The following is an 18,254-nucleotide window of genomic DNA, read 5'->3' on the forward strand; positions in this document are numbered from 1 at the left end:
ACAAACATGCCCACACACACACACCCACACACACACACATGCACACACACACTGGAATATTACTCAGCCACAAAAAAAAGAATGAGATCTTGCCATTTGTGACAAGATGGATGGACCTAGAGAGTATTATGCTAAGTGAAAATAAGTCAGACAAAGACAAATACCGTATGATTTCACTTATATTGGAATCTGAAAAAACAAAACAAATGAACCAAGTAGAAACAACCCATAAATAGAGAACAAATTGGTGGTTGCCATAAGGGAGAGGGAGGGAAAAGGGGTGAAAGTGAGTGGAAGGTACAGGCTTCTAGTTATAAAATGAGTAAGTCATGAGGATAAGAGGTACAGCATGGGGAATATAGACAACGGATTGTGGTAGTGCTGTGTGGTGACACATGGAAGCCACATTTGTGGGTGAGCATAGTATAGTATTTAGAGTTGTTGAACTACTATGATATACACCTGTATTGTAATATTGTGTGTCTACCATACTTCAGTGAAATAAAGGTCTGAATAATCATTATCAATTAAGAATCTACTATATTGCTAGAGGATCTAGTGTCATGATTTGTATTAAAATGTTGCCATTTATAAGTAAAAGGTTTTGTTCTAGAGCTATGGAATCACTTTGCACAGGAGTCTAGGGGTATTCTGACAATTTTATTTATCAAGACTGGCAGTAACAACACTCAAATGTTGGCTGTAGTGCATATACCTCAATGTTTCTTTAGCCATATTTCTGGTAATTGTTCCCCTAAAATACTAAAAATAAAGAGTTTCTCATTCTAAATTCTCTGCTGTGTTGGAAACGAGCTCATTTGTGGGATCAGCTTTGACTCTGGAGAAGTGAGATTCAGATGCTGAACAGATTGGTTGATAATGTGTACAGCGGATTTGTGGATTTTAAATATGCATAGGACTAATCTATACTTTTCTTTCTCAGCAATATTTTTTCCTACCAAATCTCCTATGTGTAAAAGATCCCGCAGAGAATGGGGAGAAGGAATGATCCTGCCTTTGCAGTAGATGTTTGGTGCAGTGTCTTCCCAGACCATGAACCATTTTCCCTTTCATCCCTGAGAAAAGTCCTTCATTGGAGATGCCCTGCTGCTCAGCCATTGATAGCTGTGGTTGAGTGGCCAAAGCTGAACCCACTACATACTTTCTTTCAGAAATTAGGATTTGAGAGACAGAGACAGGCCAGTTAAATCTCTGATGCACCTACAACTCTTATCTATAAATGTGGAATTGCAAGAAAATATACTTTGCCACGTGTAATGAAAGGCAACAAAAAAGCCAGTCTGTAAAAAGTGAAGGTAAAGATGACTCAAGTAAGCTTAAACAAGAAAAAAGAAAAGAAAAGAAAAGAAAAGAAAAGAAAAGAAAAGAAAAGAAAAGAAAAGAAAAAAAAAAGAAAAGAAAAGAAAAAGAATCTCCTTGGTCTCTGACAACTTTCCTTACAATTACTCCTTTTTCCCCCCACATAGACTGAGTTAATTTTATTACAAACTAAGTTTAACTAATATAAAATTTTATTTCCTGTGGATGAATGTTCTTTCTTTTTGGTTTGTTTCATTTCTTTGATTCGTGTGCTTGGATGCAGAATGTCTGCAAGTGCTGGAGTCAAATCAATTGGGTTCAAAAGGTGATTTGATCACTTGCTAGCAAAGTATAATAATTTGGATGCACTCATACTAAAAATTTACTGGTTATCTGAAGGTCAAATTTAACTGGGTATCTTTTCTTTGATCTAGCAACCCTACTTGTGCCATAGCTGCTTCCTTTGTAAAGTGGAGGTACTAATACCAAATTAGCAAAGGGCTTAAGAATGTCAAGGAAATCACAAACATCATTTAAAATAATATATCAGAAATACAGTTTATTATTTTCTTTCCTCTTCTCTTTTACCTGTGTTGTATCTGGAACACAAGAAGGTGTTACATACAAAGGTCATCGTTACGAGACCACCAATTGGGAGTAAATGGTTCATTTTGGAACATGGGGAAGTTTTGTATACTTTTTATGCAATGATGTCTTTATTCTCAGATTAGAGAATGTGGAAGGTCATGTATTTCTATCTGCCTGATTTCACCTAGGCACCCTATCTCAGGATATGCTAATATTCATTCCTGGGCCAGGCATATACCTAGGTCTTAGTTACACACAAACTGGTTTCTGATTCAAACTGGTGTCTCCCCATTTGATCTTTCTCACCTCCTATGGACAGAGATGAAGAAGGAAAAAGCGTGAGGAATAAAGAGAAGGAGAAAATATACTGGTTTACTATTGGCCTGCTTGAGGAAAAAGAATGTAAGATTCTTCATTTGAGGGCTCTTTTATTTCTTGTCTCCTGTGTCTAGGTCCTCATTGTTTTTATCTTGCTCACTTTTTATCCCCTGACTGGAGGAACCCAAGTCCTGAAGGGCCTCTTTAACACAGCTCATTCTAACATATTTTCTGTTCGAGGGACACACAGAAAGGAAATTTTCTTACAGAGCATTCGTCATGTATTTCTTTATTTATCACTCCAGACCCAGTGGGATTGGATCAGACTTTTGCCTCTCCCCCGGGTGGGCTTGCTCATCAACCACGAAGCAATGGGCACAAAAAAGGCATCTTTCCATTTTTATTTTCCTGTCCAAAGTCACCATCTCTGGAGATGCTTTACAAGTAGCAAGCTAAAGGCTTGTGGAGAATATCAACGGGCCTAGTTTGATTTTGAAGAGGCAGGGGCATTCTCCTCTGTGGTTTCCTTCATTTTTCCTTTCTCATTTTCTTTCACGGTTTCAGTTTCACCTAAATGTGGCTGGGGTGGCATTTTACTTCTGTGAGGTACGACGGTTTGCTTAGAGCCACTAATGGAAATAGTTTTTGGCTGCAAATGATGAAGTGATGTAGTCAAAGGTTGTTTTGTAGTCTGGTTAACTGGGTCAACCATAGGAGAATAATTTATTTCTGTAACTGTCTCTGATGCCAGTGGCACCATGTTGATTATTTCATATGGACTCTGAGATGAAGTACCATCCATTTTGTAACAAGAAGTGCCATAAGGGATGGCACAAAACACAAGATCCGAGGGCAGTAGCTTAAAGTTATTGGGTGGCCGGGTAATCACAAACCTGTAAGAAAAGCCAAAGATGACTCTTGAGCCTCTCTGCAGCCAGGATGGCATGGCTACGGGTGATGGCCAAAACAAGGAAGTCTTTCTGCTGGGCCAGAGGAGGAAATGTTTTTGTTCTGCTTTGCCTCATTGGTTTCTGAGTAATAGTAAATACCCCTGGCACAGTATAACTGAAGGCTCAGACTAGGAATTAGGAGACTAACATTCACTTCTGCCTCTGAAACCAAGTGTCTCTGACCTTGGTTAGGCATGGCATCTCCCTTCTTTGGGCCTTGCTTTTTTCACCTCTTTAATGGGAGAGGGATAGGATGGAGGTGTGGACTGATTGATCTCTAATTGACTTTTGGACTCCAAGTTTCCCTGTTTTTAATACCCACTACACTAATGAACTCAGTTGGCACAATAGTGAGCACTTGGCCAAGCTTTATCAAAAGCAGATTACATACATTCCAGCTATTTCCATTCTGGCTTAGGCCTACCCTAATACTTACACCACCAACTTTCACACAGAATGTAGTGTGGCCAATGGAAAAAAAAATAAACCAGTTTTATTGGAAATTTTGACTAGTAAGCAAATAGTGAATGTCAGTGAGTCTTAAAGAACACCCACAGCCTGGTCCTGTTTATAGGGCAGCAGGATGCCTTAGCACAGTAGCAGCTACATAGCAAATCCTCAATAAATGTGAGTTAAATGAATTACTACATGAGCATTCATGTCAGAACACTGAGGCAGAATAAGGCAGAATAACTTTTCATGTCTTTCATCCTGTATTTCTTCATCACTGCCCCAAATCATCACCTCGTATTTCCTCAACGCCCATCTCAGTGCACCTCTGACCTCCTTTCACTGAACAATCTTCCCCTTTTTACCTTTCCTACTGAGTTCCCTGTGATATCTATAATAGTTTAAATAAGATCTACTATAGCCACATATTCCCTTTGAAACAGAAATATTATTTCCTTCCAGAATGTCCTCTCAAAGAGGGGCTGCACATTTTCCCTATTACCATGTTCCATGGGTTTTCCAGAAGTATTGGAGCAAGGGCATGGAGTTCAGGCAGAGAAAGAGAGAAACCAGCATCATTCATGCTTCCCAGTGCTGCTTCCAGAACATCACTGCTCCCCAACATCTTTGTGATTCATACTCTATAGCCATATCACCATCCCTCTTGATTCATCAGTATCATCTATAGACCTCCATGTATATTTAGGTCTCTTGCACCTGGGATACTTTTTCTTTCAAGCTCTAGGACCACTATCATTTCATGTGCCTGCAATGTTTATGTGGCTTACAACTCCAAGAGCTAGGCACCTTTCTCCTACCCAAGAATCTTATCTCCAAACCACTTTCCTGAGCACATACTGGAAGTCATCATTTCTCGACATGTCCCACCTCTCAAATACCATGCTTCCAGAAATCACTCTCTGGCTGTCACTTCCCATCATTCTGTCCCCTTTCATTCTTGCACTCTAAGTACATCCACTGTTTAACGTCATCAGGACTTTCAATCCTTTGTCCTTTCATTTTTGAGTTGGGTATTGCTTCTACAAACCTACAACAAAGTTCTTCTATTACTCTCAGTAGCTAACCTACACTTTTACCTCTTTCCCAACTCCCTGTAATACTTCCTCCATCTTTTCTCTCAGCAACGGCCATGGCTATGCTTCACTGAGAGATCCTGGTGTTACATACAAATTCGTTTAAGCACATGGTATGGCAATGTTTGCCTTGGCACCCATTCTTTTCCTTCCTTTCTCTGATGGGCAGAAAGTTTTCTTTCCATTCAAGACTACTCCACTTTGAGGAAGTTGGTTTCTTTCTCCCTATAAACGAGAGCAAGGTCCTTTCTATCTTCTTCCACTCTATTGTTTTTAATTTCTCCTTGGAGAAATTAAAATGGACTGAATCCTGTCCATTCCCACTGTGAGAATCTTAGTTTGGACCTACATTATTGAATTGTCGGTAGACTGTACCCTCTCTTTTCCCCTTCTGCCTTCCACATACATTTCCTTTATGTTCTCCTATGCTGCTATCAAGTGGATCTTAGTTTCAACTGAAATATGAACATAACACTCCCACAATTTACACATACCAAGCCAAATGGGCTAGAAATGAGGCAGTCCATAAACATTTACCCAAGGAGCCCAGCAGAAAACAAGTAAATCTTTCCAGTGGCTTTTAGCTTTAAAAAGTTGCATAGAGATGGATGAAGGGTAAGTTACAAAAGAACCCTGATTTAAAATCTGGGTCTACATTTTAGCTGTCACTAGGGACACAGACACCATTATCCTTACATAGTCAGTAGTAATTGTATCCCAATCATCAGTTCATTCATGTTATTCACACCCATGCTTCCTTATTCCTACATCACTCTCTACTCCCCCTGGACCCTTCTTTGTAAGCATGGACCCTCAGCTCTGGACTTTTCTTTCACATAAAATAAAGTAGCTTTGGCTCCTATGCTTGGATAGATGGGTACCACTTTCCAAGGTAGCATACTCCCCTTTTTTCTTCCGGGTTGTTCTCCTCTTCATCTATCATGCGGTATAAGCCAAGGCACAGGATTCCAAAATTATCTAATGAGCCACAGAACACTTGCCCAAATGTCTTTCTTGGCTGGGGAGGAAAGAGAAAAACATGTGTCTGTTGGCACTTTAATTAAGCAATAACAAGCACTTACTGGAAAGTTATTATCTTTCCTTGCAGTAAAAGTTTGGAAGACCCAAAAGCCATTTCCTAATATCTTTTATGGTGGCATTGTCAAGTAGGAAATTAGGTTTATGAATAGTTTTGAGCCTCTAATCCCAGTGATTGTTTTTATCACGTGGTCTTCCAGAGCCCCTCGTGGGTGTGGTGGAGCATGTTGTTATGCTAGTTTTTATTACTACCGCTGTTTTGGTAACCAGTAAGAAGTAGCAATGAGTAACAGGTTGGGAAATTCAGTTTTCAAGCTATATAATGGGTTGGGATGTAAAGTGAACTCAAGAGAGTGTTTTTCTTATCCTACTTTCCAAATAGCACACAGTCCCGAGCATTCCTCCTGACACTGTTCTCAGGCTATACCCAACAAGGGCATCATGAGACAACATGGTCAAAGTAACAGCAAGGGGATTCAGTGAAGTCACTTGAGAAGAGTTCGTTTCATTATGTGATGCTATGGGGTAAAGAACAAAATGAGGACAAGATATAAGTGGAGAAAGGAAGGACAGGAGTGTTGACCAGTCCACTGTCAGCTCTGATAGTAACAGGCAGTTGCTGGCGGCAGTTATCCTGGGCTGATAGTCACTCGTAAGTCATTCTCAGGTGAGGAACCCAAGACCACAGAAATGCCAAGGACCAGACTGTGCTAAGGGAACTTGGCAGTGTTGTTTGCACCTGGAATTCAGATGTACAGAGCATGGGCTTTCCCTTTTTGGCAGTATCTATTAAGACATATCAAGTATAGACACCTAGAAGAAATTGCTTCTTGTGAAGGGGTTTCTCTTTCTACTGATAAACGAAAAATATTTCCTTATAAATTCCTGCCCCTGCTAACTGGTGGGGAGCTCAATGTAATGTCAGTTAAAGCTAAACCAAAAGGCACTGATAAGTTGATTACTCATTGCCAGGCTAGACCCCAATCTGATCAACAAATACCCAGATGCCTCACTGGAATCTTCCTTAATTAGCTTTTCCCCTTGCCATAATCTACTGCTCACTAGCTCAGTGGGCTAGGAAAATTCAAGCATTTTCCACTACTTAGCCCAATCAGAGTCTTAGACTCAAACACAGAATCCTTCTTCCTGATTTCAGCTGGCATGATCAGATTTCTTTATCAGCTCAGATATAGGAAGAGTGGGCAGACCCTGGGTCAGACTGCCTTGGAGGCAACCCTGCTTTTCCAGTGGGACAAAATGTGATCTCAGGTAAGTCCTTGTTTCTCTGGGTCTCAGCTTCTTGATCTGTTCAATGCAATTAATAACAATACCTACCATGTAAATCCTTGGACAGATTAAATAAACAAAAATAACAAGAAAAACAAAGCAGACAGGCACAGAGAAAATGTTCAGTAAATATTAACTGTTAGAGTTATTATTAATACCCTTGCTAAGGTACAAAGTTATTAGGCCTCTCAGATGCTTCCTGCAGACTTGGATTTTTTATCTGGAAGATGGGCATGAAAACGACTGCCTTATATACCTTCTGGAATTGTTGTAAAAAATAAAGATAGCACATGAAAATGCACTGTAAATTATAAAATATGAGTATAAGGTTGTATTATTGCTGTTATTATTTTTATGCTATAGGCTATCTAGGAACCCAAATAGCCTGAGTCATTTTCAGAAACCCAGAATGGTAAGGAAGGGGGAACCTTTATTAAGGTAGAAGTAGACTCACTTCAATGTCAGACAGAATGGTTTGGTTTAAGGACAGAAGCCCCAGCTTACACCGCGCTCTTCCAGACACAACCGAAGTGCAGCTGTGGGTCAGCCCACAGAAACTCTTATCCAAAAAGTGTTCCAGCTGGGAACTTATCCCTCCTGTCACCAGCATCTGAAGTAATTCCAGGACGTGATAATTGTAGAAGGCCTGGAAAGCAACGACAAAGCCACGTGCAAAGTCAGAAGAACCAGCATAGAAACTGTGGACGTGTATAGCCTTGGAAATTTAGGGGGGTATCACTGTTTGAAATGGATCAAATGACACAAAACAGGGTCTCTCATTATCATTATTTTTATTTTTATTTTTATTTTTAATTTTATTTTTGGAGAGAGAAAGACAGAGCATGAGCGGTGGAGGGGCAGAGAGAGAGGGAGACACAGAATCCGAAACAGGCTCCAGGCTCTGAGCTGTCGGCACAGAGCCCGACGCGGGGCTAAAAGTCACGATCCTCGAGATCATGACCTGAGCCGAAGTTGGACGCTTAACCGACTGAGTCACCCAGGTGCCCCTCATTACCATTATTAAAATCAACTAAAAACTGGCAGTTCAGGTAGGGCACTGGGTTAGGCAAGGTGCAGAGTGACCCAGTTCTTGCTCCCTCAGGGCTTACACTGTAGCAGAAGAACAAAATGGGAAATGATACTGACACCAAGGATGTCTTCCAAAAATAGCAGAGGAGTATGTCAGGCCACAGATACCCTAATAATCATCAACAGACATTTAAAACTATGTATTTAATGAGACTTCTATAGATTCCTCCCTAGGGACTACTGACATGATTACTGTCATCTATAATTGAATCTTCTGGATGTGAATCTACTTATATTCCTTTTGATTGTGACCCACTTGAGGACAGGTATTGCCTTGGGCCTTACTGATATTTAGATCTCCCACAGTTCTTGTGTGGAGCTAGAACACAAAATTGTAAGGGTTGAATAAATGGATGGAATTTTTGGAATCTCTGGCATCAAAATAAAACCAAAGGAAGACATGTGGGACAACTGCTTATTTTGAAACCACCTGGAGTCCGAATAACTCTAGTCATTTTATTGTTTTTAATTTGTTTTTAAGTTTACCTATTTTGGGGGAGAGAGAGAGAGAGAGAGAGAGAGAGAGAGACAGAGACAGAGAGAGGGAGAGCACACGCGGGGTAGGGACAGAGAAAGAGGCAGAGAGACTTCCAAGCAGGTTCCATGCTGACACAGCACAGAGCCCGATGCAGGGCTCGAACTCACGAACCATGAGATCAAGACCTGAGCCGAAACCAAGAGTTTCGCAAAAGCTTAACTGACTGAGCCACCCAGGGAGCCCCTGGCCCTAGCTACTTTCTTAAACTTCTTTTCCAAAGGATTCCTACCATATTCAGTGTAAACTGGCCATTGGCATACATGTAATTAGCACTGGAATACATTACCCATCAGATTTTCTCAAATCTGAATACATAGAGTTTTAAATGTTATACTTTTTGTTTTATCTAAATTAGGCTTTTACTCCAGTAGACATGACAATTCATAGGTTTAAATAGTACCTATAGAAAAACTAGTAATTTTTTTTATTAAAAACAATGGGGTACCTGGTGGTTCAGTTGGTTAAAGCATCCGACTCGTGATTTTGGCTCAGGTCATGATCTTACTTGCTTGGGATTCTCTTTCTTCTCTGCCCCTCCTGACCCCCACCCCCAAATAAGCAGATAAAAACTTAAAAAAAATAATAGTAATGAACTCAATTGTTACTGTCTTAGAAATGTTGCCATTCACTTTCTCTACTCTCAGATTCAAGGACTCATCTTCTGCAGACTGAATTATGATGGCAACCTGTTTACCTGAAGACAGGTAAGACCCGTCTTGTTTTTCTTCTCACTTGGAATCCTTGTTCGAACTGTTTCCAGAGAGATTCTCTCGAACACAAATCAAATCATGCCATCCACCTCCTAAAACCTTCAGTGTCATAACCCTTGCTGTAAAACCAAGCTCATCTCCTCTGTGAATGGTGCCCTCCAGTGCTCAATAGTCTATCTGTTGCTGAAGCTACATATTTACTCCTTCATGCCTTTGCTTTAGAACATCTGATCGCTCATCAACTTGGGGATCTCTTCATCAGAATGAAGTTTTCCTTTCTTTGTGATCCCACAGCCACTGGCTTTTGCTTCATTTCATCTTTCTGTATTTTAAGGTTGGTAGTTTTTCTGAAACATACTTGACTTTGAATCTTGGACTGGTATGTTCTAGCTGAATACTTTTGGAAAATTCATGTGCTCCTTCTCAGAAACCAGTTTCATAACCTTTACAGTTGACATGATAATACCACCTTTGAATATTGTTTGTGGGATGAAATAGATCTACTGCACACATTATTAAGTTCTGTTCTCTTCAACATTGGTTCTCATGTATCTGGATCACCTGGAAGGATATTCATGAGTGTGGGTTTCTGGAATCCAAGATTTACTGGATCAGAATTTATGGACAGGAGTGGGAATCAGAAATTTAAAGGCCACCTCTAGTGGTTCTGCCACTGGTTGGTGCTCAGATCACTCTGGGCAACATTTCCTTAAATGATGTGCTCTTTCCGAGGACAGACTTTGTCTACTTAACATTCATGTTGTCAGGGGTGCATTGAACAAAGCAGGTGTTCAAAGCTGTACGAATATTGACTGCAATTGGCTGTTGATTTTTAACAAATAAACAAATATTTCTAGCAAAACGTAGAGGCCATTGGGACAAGAGGGCCTAGGAAATAATACAAGCTATATGATTTAAGAGAGAATAAAAGGAAAATAAGTTCTAAAGTAGTTTTCAGACTAAAAGATGACTTCAAATGTCCTGACTGAGGGGATCCCCTGACTGATGGTCTTCTCCTTACATTTCGTCTTTGTTCCATGTTGCTACCACCTAGAAGGGAGCTTCCAGAATTGGCTCACTGAAATCCAGGGGTGAACAGGGGACGTAAATCCAGGTTGAGCCACAATCCGTTTAAGAACAACTGGCCATAGTGTACAGTGATCAAACATAATGCTGTTAGAATAATTCTCCACTGATGAAAGCAAAGGTCTAAATTTAGGGTTGTTCTGGTGTCAAGGGCTCTCGGGAAACATGTGCTTTGCATATTTAACAGAGAGAGGCTTAGCTGTTGAATATGTCATTTCTTCAGTTTTGACTTCAAAAGGATTGCAATTCTATGTTGGGGAAAATAATGGGATTTACATGTCACCCTTATTCTGAGAGCTCATCTAGTATTCTTATTATCCTGGGTTCTCTCCTATTGGCCTCTTCCCTGCCCCCCTCACCTCCCTCCCTTCCTTCCTCCCTCCTTTCTTTTTTTTCTTTCTCAAGAAAATGAAAGTTGAAATGTGCTTCACATATTTTAAACTTGGATAGTGTTTCTGATATAATCAGATTTAGTAGAATTTGGACTTCCAGCGTTAGAAAATGTTGAGGCCCAAAGTGTTTTCACTTTTAGCTACAATGAAGCTTGAGGTCTGTCTCATAACCTACAACATTTCCTGATAATATAGATAGTAACACCGTAGCTACTTGCTGCTTTTTATTCTGAAAATCCATCTCCAAAGGCTGTAAGACCAACCATTCTTATCAAATATTTCTAATTGAAAATGAGGCTACATGGTAGGAAAACTGCGAGTAACCAGCAGAGGGACCTTAAGGGAGTCACATACCTTCTGTGAGCCGCAATTTTCTTACAAGTAAGGAAATTGCTGCCTACGTTCATGTCCAGTTCTGAAGTCCAATTGTTATAAAGCCATACAGGAGTCCTGCTTATGGATCTGAGTGTCTCTCCATATATTTTTTTAAAGTTTATTTATTTATTTTGAGGGGGGTGGGGAGAAAGAGAGAGAAAGAGCATGAGCGTGCACGTGCAGGGGTGAGGGGCAGAGAGAGAGAGAGAGAGAGGGAGAGACACAATCCCAAGCAGGCTTCCACACTGTCAGCGCAGAGCCTGATGTGGGGCTTGAACTCATGAACCGTGAGGTCATGACCTGAGCAGAAACCAAGAGTCGGACACTCAACTGACTGAGCTACCCAGGTGCCATTCCACATTCGTATTTTTTTACAGTATTGAGCTGAGAGAGGATTAAATGTGAATGTGAATTATGTTTCACCGGACTGTTTTCCCATCTGGGGCAGTTTACAGTAGTATACCAGAGGCTACTTGAAGCCGTAGTGTCAGCTGTGTCCGATTTGGAGGGAAACACTATTATTTTACATTGGAAAAAAAAAAAAATCACCGGTGTATCAAGGGATAGAATGAAAAAGGACATGAAATCCAAAACAAAACTTCAGTATAAGCAGTGACGACTTCACAGCACGTTATTCAGGCTTTGTTCCATCCTTGGGACCCACACCTTCATTCCTTTGTGTTTATTAAGGGAGGGCAGAGGAAAAGGTGGAGAAGTCCAGACTGGTGATCTAATCTCGTTTCAGACACGGGTGCGGCGTGTCCTGAGGGGAATCTGTTCTGAATGCATCTTTTTCCCCTTTGCCCTTCTGGGTAGTATGGGCATCAGGGGAACAAGCTCTGACTTGTGACCTCTGACCATGCAGCAGCAGGAAACAGATCTCTTGGTGCCCTGAGCTGGGCGGCAGGTCCAAAGAACCGCTTGGAAGGTGTTTCTTGGGAAAGGGCATTATGAGGCAAAAGGCACATGCTAAATGGGGTGGGGTGGTGGACCCCTGTCCCTCACACAGGACTCAGGACCGGAAACTGGATATCTTGTCTCAGAACAGCGGATGGGATTCTGCTCCTTCCATTTCACGCCTCTCTCTATGGGTCCCATATTCTAACTTCTAGGAGTGACCTTCCAGATCTTCTTAACAACAGAAATCCTCCTTCGAATCAAATTGGAGGCAGAGCCTCACACACAGTGCAGATGAAAGCTGAGTTGTTCTGACTGGGGGGAGAGGTACAGGTGTGTGGGGGTGCCCTGATGGGGTGAGTGTGCCCAGGGGGACCCCCTCGCTGCTTGTCTGCTCAGCAGCTCCTGAGCACGCTGGAAGGCAGATCCCTTTCGGCAAAACTTGAAAGTCAATGCACTGGAAGGCTACTCATAATCACAAAGATTTCTGGAAGGACGGGACTCTGACAGCAAGGTCTGACTCTGGAATCACAGAAAGTAGGGTTTGAAAACCAGCTTGTCATCTGTAAGTGCTGTGACTTTGGCACTTTATGTATCCCTCTAAGCCTCAGACTCTTTATCTGTAAAATGAAGCTCATAATTATATTCTCCTAATTGGGTTGAAAGAAGAATTCAACATGGTATTGCAGGTAATGCGCTTAGCAAAGACCTTGACCCAAAGTAAGTGCTTCAGAGATGTTATTATTATTCCTATCACAGTTATTGCTCTGATTTCTAATATTACCCTAACAACAGAACTTATTCGAAGAAGTTGCCATGAGGTCCGTGCTGAGAAAGAGCCGCAGGTGTGATCTGCAGGCAAAGAAACTGACCATTAGTGGCACCTGCCGCGGGGATGGGTTAGAGGGAGTGATAACCACGGACGGAGCTTGCAACTGCCATCCTAACTTTAAGGAGAGACCAAGATCCTTGCCTTTCTCCCCCGCCTCTGAGTAAGAAGATGCTCTGATAAGAATGGAGAATAAAGCAGAGTGGTGACGAACATATTCCGAGGCCACTGCTCTCATTTACGCAAGACCAAGGGTCAGGTCAGGAGGCCAGCCAACATCAAATGGTACTCAGAAGAGGGGAGACGATAGAATTGGAGGCTCAGGTCTGAACTGTGGCCTCTTTCTTTCTATGTGGCTAGACAATGGGAGGTCACCCCCACCCTTAGAAAGCCAGGTGGACCCTGCAGCACCAGACATCAGGGCAAAGGAAACAAGGGTGGGCAGTTACCTGATTATTTTCAAAGGTCTAGTTCAGCTTCTCATGGCCAGAGATTTGGGGCTGGAGCTCTAAATAGTATTAAAGTGTGTTCATTTTTTTGTGTTGTACATCATTAAGGATTCAAGAGCTGGGGCAGAAGGTCACTAGGTAGATATGCAGAGGGTCAAGACCCAAGCCAGCCCCTTTGACATAAAAGTTCCATTGCTATGCTCACCCTATGTTCTGTTGACCAAGTGCTAGTCTTTTTAATTTTATTTTTTAACTTTTATTTAGTTTTGAGAGAGAGAAAGAAAGAGAGACAGAGTGCGAGCAGGGGAGGGACAGAGAGAGAGGGAGACAGAGAATCTGAAGCAGGCTCCAGGCTCTGAGCTGTCAGCACACAGCCCGACGCAGGGCTTGAACCCACGAACCGTGACATCATGTCCTGAGCCAAAGTGGGATGCTTAACCAACTGAGCCACTCAGACACCCCTGTCCTTGCAGACAAAGTGAGGGTCCAGTGTGGCTTGTGACCTCATGTGACTTCAGTTGTGTGGCTTTTTCTCTTCCACAGACTTCACTGTAGGGCCTCAGAAAAGACTCCTGAGTTCTTACATAGCTTATTTCCTTTTCCAGGAGGATGATCTTGTCCTTTCCCACTGAGGAGCCCAATGGTGCAATACCTGAAGGTAGCCTGGGAGGAGGTGGTACTTCTCAGTGAGGTCACAGGTCCTGTGGTAAGTGGTAAGAGGCCCAGCTGCTGGCTCTCATGACTGAGTTTGTGTTTCCTATGCTGGCTTACGTTGTATGTTCATTTGTTTTTATTTCTATTCTCTTAGCCCTTCTCTGCCCATCCCGTTCTTCCCACTAGTTCTAAGCAGAGTCTGTGACTTTGTTCCTGCTGCTGTGGGCCAGTGGAGTTTAATTAAGGCTCCAGTTGAATTTAAGGCACGAAGGTGCCTGTCATCTAGGGATCTCTGAAGAGACCTGGGACCTTAACCCCATTGAAAATGTATCCTGCAGACGGTCCAGTTCATCCAAAGTCACCTCCTGCCTGACACTTCAAGTCATTAATTACCGGCAAGGGAACTGACATATCAATGACAGACAGTGATAAAACCCTTTCTCTGACAGAGCCATCTTCCCAGCAAGGTCACCTGACGGGGCCCCTGGCTCAGTCAAGGCTGAATGCTGCCTAACCCTTTGGGAAATTCATAGTCTACCAACTTGTTTAATGTTAAGCTATCACTGACATCGTTTTCTCTCTCTGAGAACCGGATGGGATTTATGACACCCCTTCCCCACAAGGCTTAGGGAAGCAGAGGCCAAGGCAACATAATCCCCTGCTGCCACGAGGGCAGTGCCTATGGCCTAGCCACGCTCCCCTAAAAAGTGCAATCTGTGCCTTTGAGGCACCTGCACAATTCAGGAATGATGCCCTTTCCACACGGAATTACAGAAGGCTGCAAGTCTATCAAACTGGCTTCAGAGCCCTGTGTGTCTATACACTGGTATTCAGCTGCTCCGCAGCCCTTCCCTTGGAAACTCTGGGGAGGAGTCTGTGAGGCAGCCAGGTTTCCTGTGGAGGGGTTCTTGCAGTGGTTCACAAATGGTGACGTACAGATTTTGTGTTTTAGTCCAACTCCCTGGACATAAGAGCACTTGCACCTCACTGCCTTTTCCCTTCTCCTCTCTGCCTGCAGTGTTTCTTCTCCCAAGATCAGAATGACACCAACTCCCTTCTTCCCCAGAGCTGGCCTTGCATGCCCCGACGTCAGTGCTGCCTTCCTTCTCTGGCCGTGCCATTGAAACTTGCAACTCCTTTCCTAACCTTCACATTTCTTATCTCACATTGCCTTAGCCCTTATATCTGACATGCCACATATGGCCCTTATTTTTCAGGTTTGTGTTTGGTTTTGTTTTGTTTTAAGTTTTATTTACTTATTTTGAGAGAGCACAGTGGCGGAGGAGCAGAGAGAGAGGGAGAGAGACAGAATCCCAAGCAGGCTCTGCACTGTCAACACAGAGCTCGATGTGGGGCTGAAACTCATGAACCGTGAGATCACGACCTGAGCCGAAACCAAGAGTTGGACACTTAAGTGACTGAGCCACCCAGGCGTGGCTATCATGTTTACATTAATCTCCTCCACTACCCTAAGCTCTACGTGGGCACACAGACTTTTGTTTCATCACTGTTGTACCCCTGGCACCTAGAACAGTGTGCCCTGCATAGAGTAGGTTTTCTCACAGTGCATTTAATTCTACTTATGGAAATGCTGGAGCGGAGGCAAGGGACATGCTCAGAAGCTAAAGAAGTATTGAGAGCTGAAGACCACCCACATAGTCAGGCGCCCAGGAGGCACCCAGGTGGCTCAGTCCTTTGAACATCCAACTCCTGATTTCTCCTCACGTCCTGTTCTCACGGTTTGTGGGTCTGAGCCCTGCATCGGGCTCTGCACTGGCAGCATGGGGCTGCTTGGGATTCTATCTCTCCCTCTCTCTTCCTGCCCCTCTCCCACTGTCTCTCTCTCAAAAATAAATAAACATTAACAAAACAAAACAAAACAAAGCACCCCAGGAGAAGGGTGACATGGAGGGAGAGTCAACATAGCTCTGAACAAAACTCATATCGCCAAAGGCCAAAGCTTTTTTTCCTAGTCCCCCTGTCCCTTTATGGCTGAGTCCTGCATAAGCTGTTGAAGATATTTTAGAGAGAGGAGAAAGGAGTATCTCATAAGTTCTGACACCACAGCTTGGTCTGCCAAGATGCACTTGAAGCTCAAAGGTAGGTACCCTCCTCTTTAGGTGCTCATTCTTCCTGGTACCAAGTGGTCTCGTTCTAAGGGCCAGAAGACATTTGTAATTTTGAAAATGTGAACATTTGGCTCCCGTTGCCAGGTAGTTGTGAAAAAAGATGAAATAATGTATCTGAACAAGATTTTTTGTGAAATTCCAAGAGAACTCAGAATTGTGAGGAATTCTCATCATTTCTCTAAGCCCTAACCATCCTTTCTACCCTCTGCAAGGGGCTTGGTTCACAGGTTCAGCTCAGCTGCACTTACTGTGGCCAGGAGGGAATCCAAGAAGCTGCCAGAAAAGACGGTGCCAGTAGAAAAGGATGTGCTGAGATGCAGGTTTGTTCCTGAGAATGATTCATCCAGTCCACTCAGCTGTTCAATATAGTGGATATTGGAAGGATTTTCTGCAAAGCAAAGAAGGAAAAAAAGAAAGGCAGGCAGACAAGCTTAAGAATATGAGACTGCCATACAAAGCAGGCCAAGGGTGACCATTCATCAAAGGATCTGATGTCTACTCTGGGGCCAATGTGGGATCTGCCCTTACTTTAGTATATCTAATATCTAATATATCTAATATATATTATATATATATTAGATATATATATAGATTAGATATAGATATAGATATAATTTTTTTTTTCTTTCCAAGAATCTTCCTCCCCTAAAGACATGTATCCATCTTGGGTACCTTCATCATCAAGGGTATATCCTTGACCCAGTTCCTCCAAACAAATGCCTCCAATGTCACCTTTATATAATTTACCTTTCAAAGCAGGACACTTTTGGAAGTAAAAAGGGGCACTCTCAATAACTGCACTGGGACAACAGGCATAAATGGGAACATATGATCACCCCAATTAAAGGCATTTTTCATAACACTACATCATAGATACCTTGGTATTCACTTGGGTTTTTAGAGTTATCTGGGTCCAGGATAAGCTAAAGCAGTAACACTCAAAATGTAATGTGCACATGAATCACCTGGGGATCTTGTTATAACACAGATTATGATTCACTAAGTCTGGGGGTAAGAACGGGATTCTAGGTGTCCAACAAGCTTCTAGCTTCCAGCTGCTGATTCATGGACTATACTTTGAGTAATAGGGCTTAGAGAATCCTCCTAATTGGGGCCCCTGTAGAAGTGGCCAAATTATCTATTAGCATGTCTATACTTGCCCCAGCTGCAACTCAGATCCCTGTAGGAAGCCTCTGAAGGAAATGCAACTGGTCATAGTTGGGAGTACAAACAGAAGCACTGATTGCCGTTGTTCCAAGATTATTGTTTCAAAAATGTTTGAAGACCAAATAGCTTTGGATGACAGAGATAATATCTCCCACCAGAGCAAAGGGAATCAAGCTTACTGCCTGTTATAAAAGATTCTGGTTCCCAAAGCCCATGGTTTCTCTCCTACAAAGCAATCCATTATTCGTACAGGTATTATTTGGCCCTTGTCATGTCACCCTGTGGGAATGAGGCTTTGGGCAAGCAGCACAAAATTGATGGTACTCTGGCTATTGCCACTGCTTTGAGTAATAAACTGTTCTTTATCTCTGTCCCAGGGGTCTTGTGTCTTCTTCCAGTATCCATGAAACTGAGGCAGGTCAACTTAATGGTTTGCAAGTAACATAAGGTCTTACTTACATCCTTCACAGTTCTTGACAGTCACATTACAGATCAAACCAAACTTCCTGGGCATACAATGCAGAATACATTCCTAACTAAGACTGGATTATTCCTTAATTCTTCAAATCACTCCATGGTTTTATAAAAGATGAGCAATGTCTCACTAATATCTACCCACCTTTCTTATGCACATACACTTTTTTCTCCTTGCATTCTAACCCACGACACACACGCACACATACTCCAGGAGCCCTTGTCCAAATCTCGCTGTGTCTTCTTGAACTACTGGCCTCTGCTTTCCTAGCCATTTTCCTGTATGCCACTGGACATTCTGTACCAAATTGCTGACAGTCAGGCCTGCAGCTCTCATGTCATTTTGACCTTTTCCAGCCAGCCAAAGAACAAAAAACTGAGGGAGCTGACAGGTGATTTGTTATACTAATTTGACAAGGG

The 18,254-nt window shown here is 42.5% G+C and overlaps 1 protein-coding gene across 3 annotated transcripts in view; it reads right to left on the bottom strand.

The window, feature by feature from the left end:
• Window positions 1-2,491: 2,491 nt before the first annotated feature.
• KCNU1 (potassium calcium-activated channel subfamily U member 1) overlaps window positions 2,492-18,254 on the bottom strand; it is a 146,857-nt gene continuing 131,094 nt past the window's right edge. For 2 of the 3 annotated variants that reach the window (XM_053216620.1, XM_053216619.1), the window contains exons 23-25: window positions 16,442-16,581; window positions 7,500-7,691; window positions 5,477-5,738 (exon numbers count right to left, since the gene is read on the bottom strand). In XM_053216620.1, the coding sequence (XP_053072595.1) occupies window positions 5,580-5,738; window positions 7,500-7,691; window positions 16,442-16,581 (491 nt within the window). In that variant the 3' untranslated portion in view covers window positions 5,477-5,579. Of the gene's footprint in view, window positions 3,120-5,476; window positions 5,739-7,499; window positions 7,692-16,441; window positions 16,582-18,254 lie in introns of those variants that run through there. The other variant, XM_053216622.1, reaches the window with a different exon arrangement.

Source organism: Acinonyx jubatus, chromosome B1 (assembly GCF_027475565.1).
Source record: "Acinonyx jubatus isolate Ajub_Pintada_27869175 chromosome B1, VMU_Ajub_asm_v1.0, whole genome shotgun sequence".
In the NCBI taxonomy this organism is placed as follows: Eukaryota; Metazoa; Chordata; class Mammalia; order Carnivora; family Felidae; genus Acinonyx; species Acinonyx jubatus.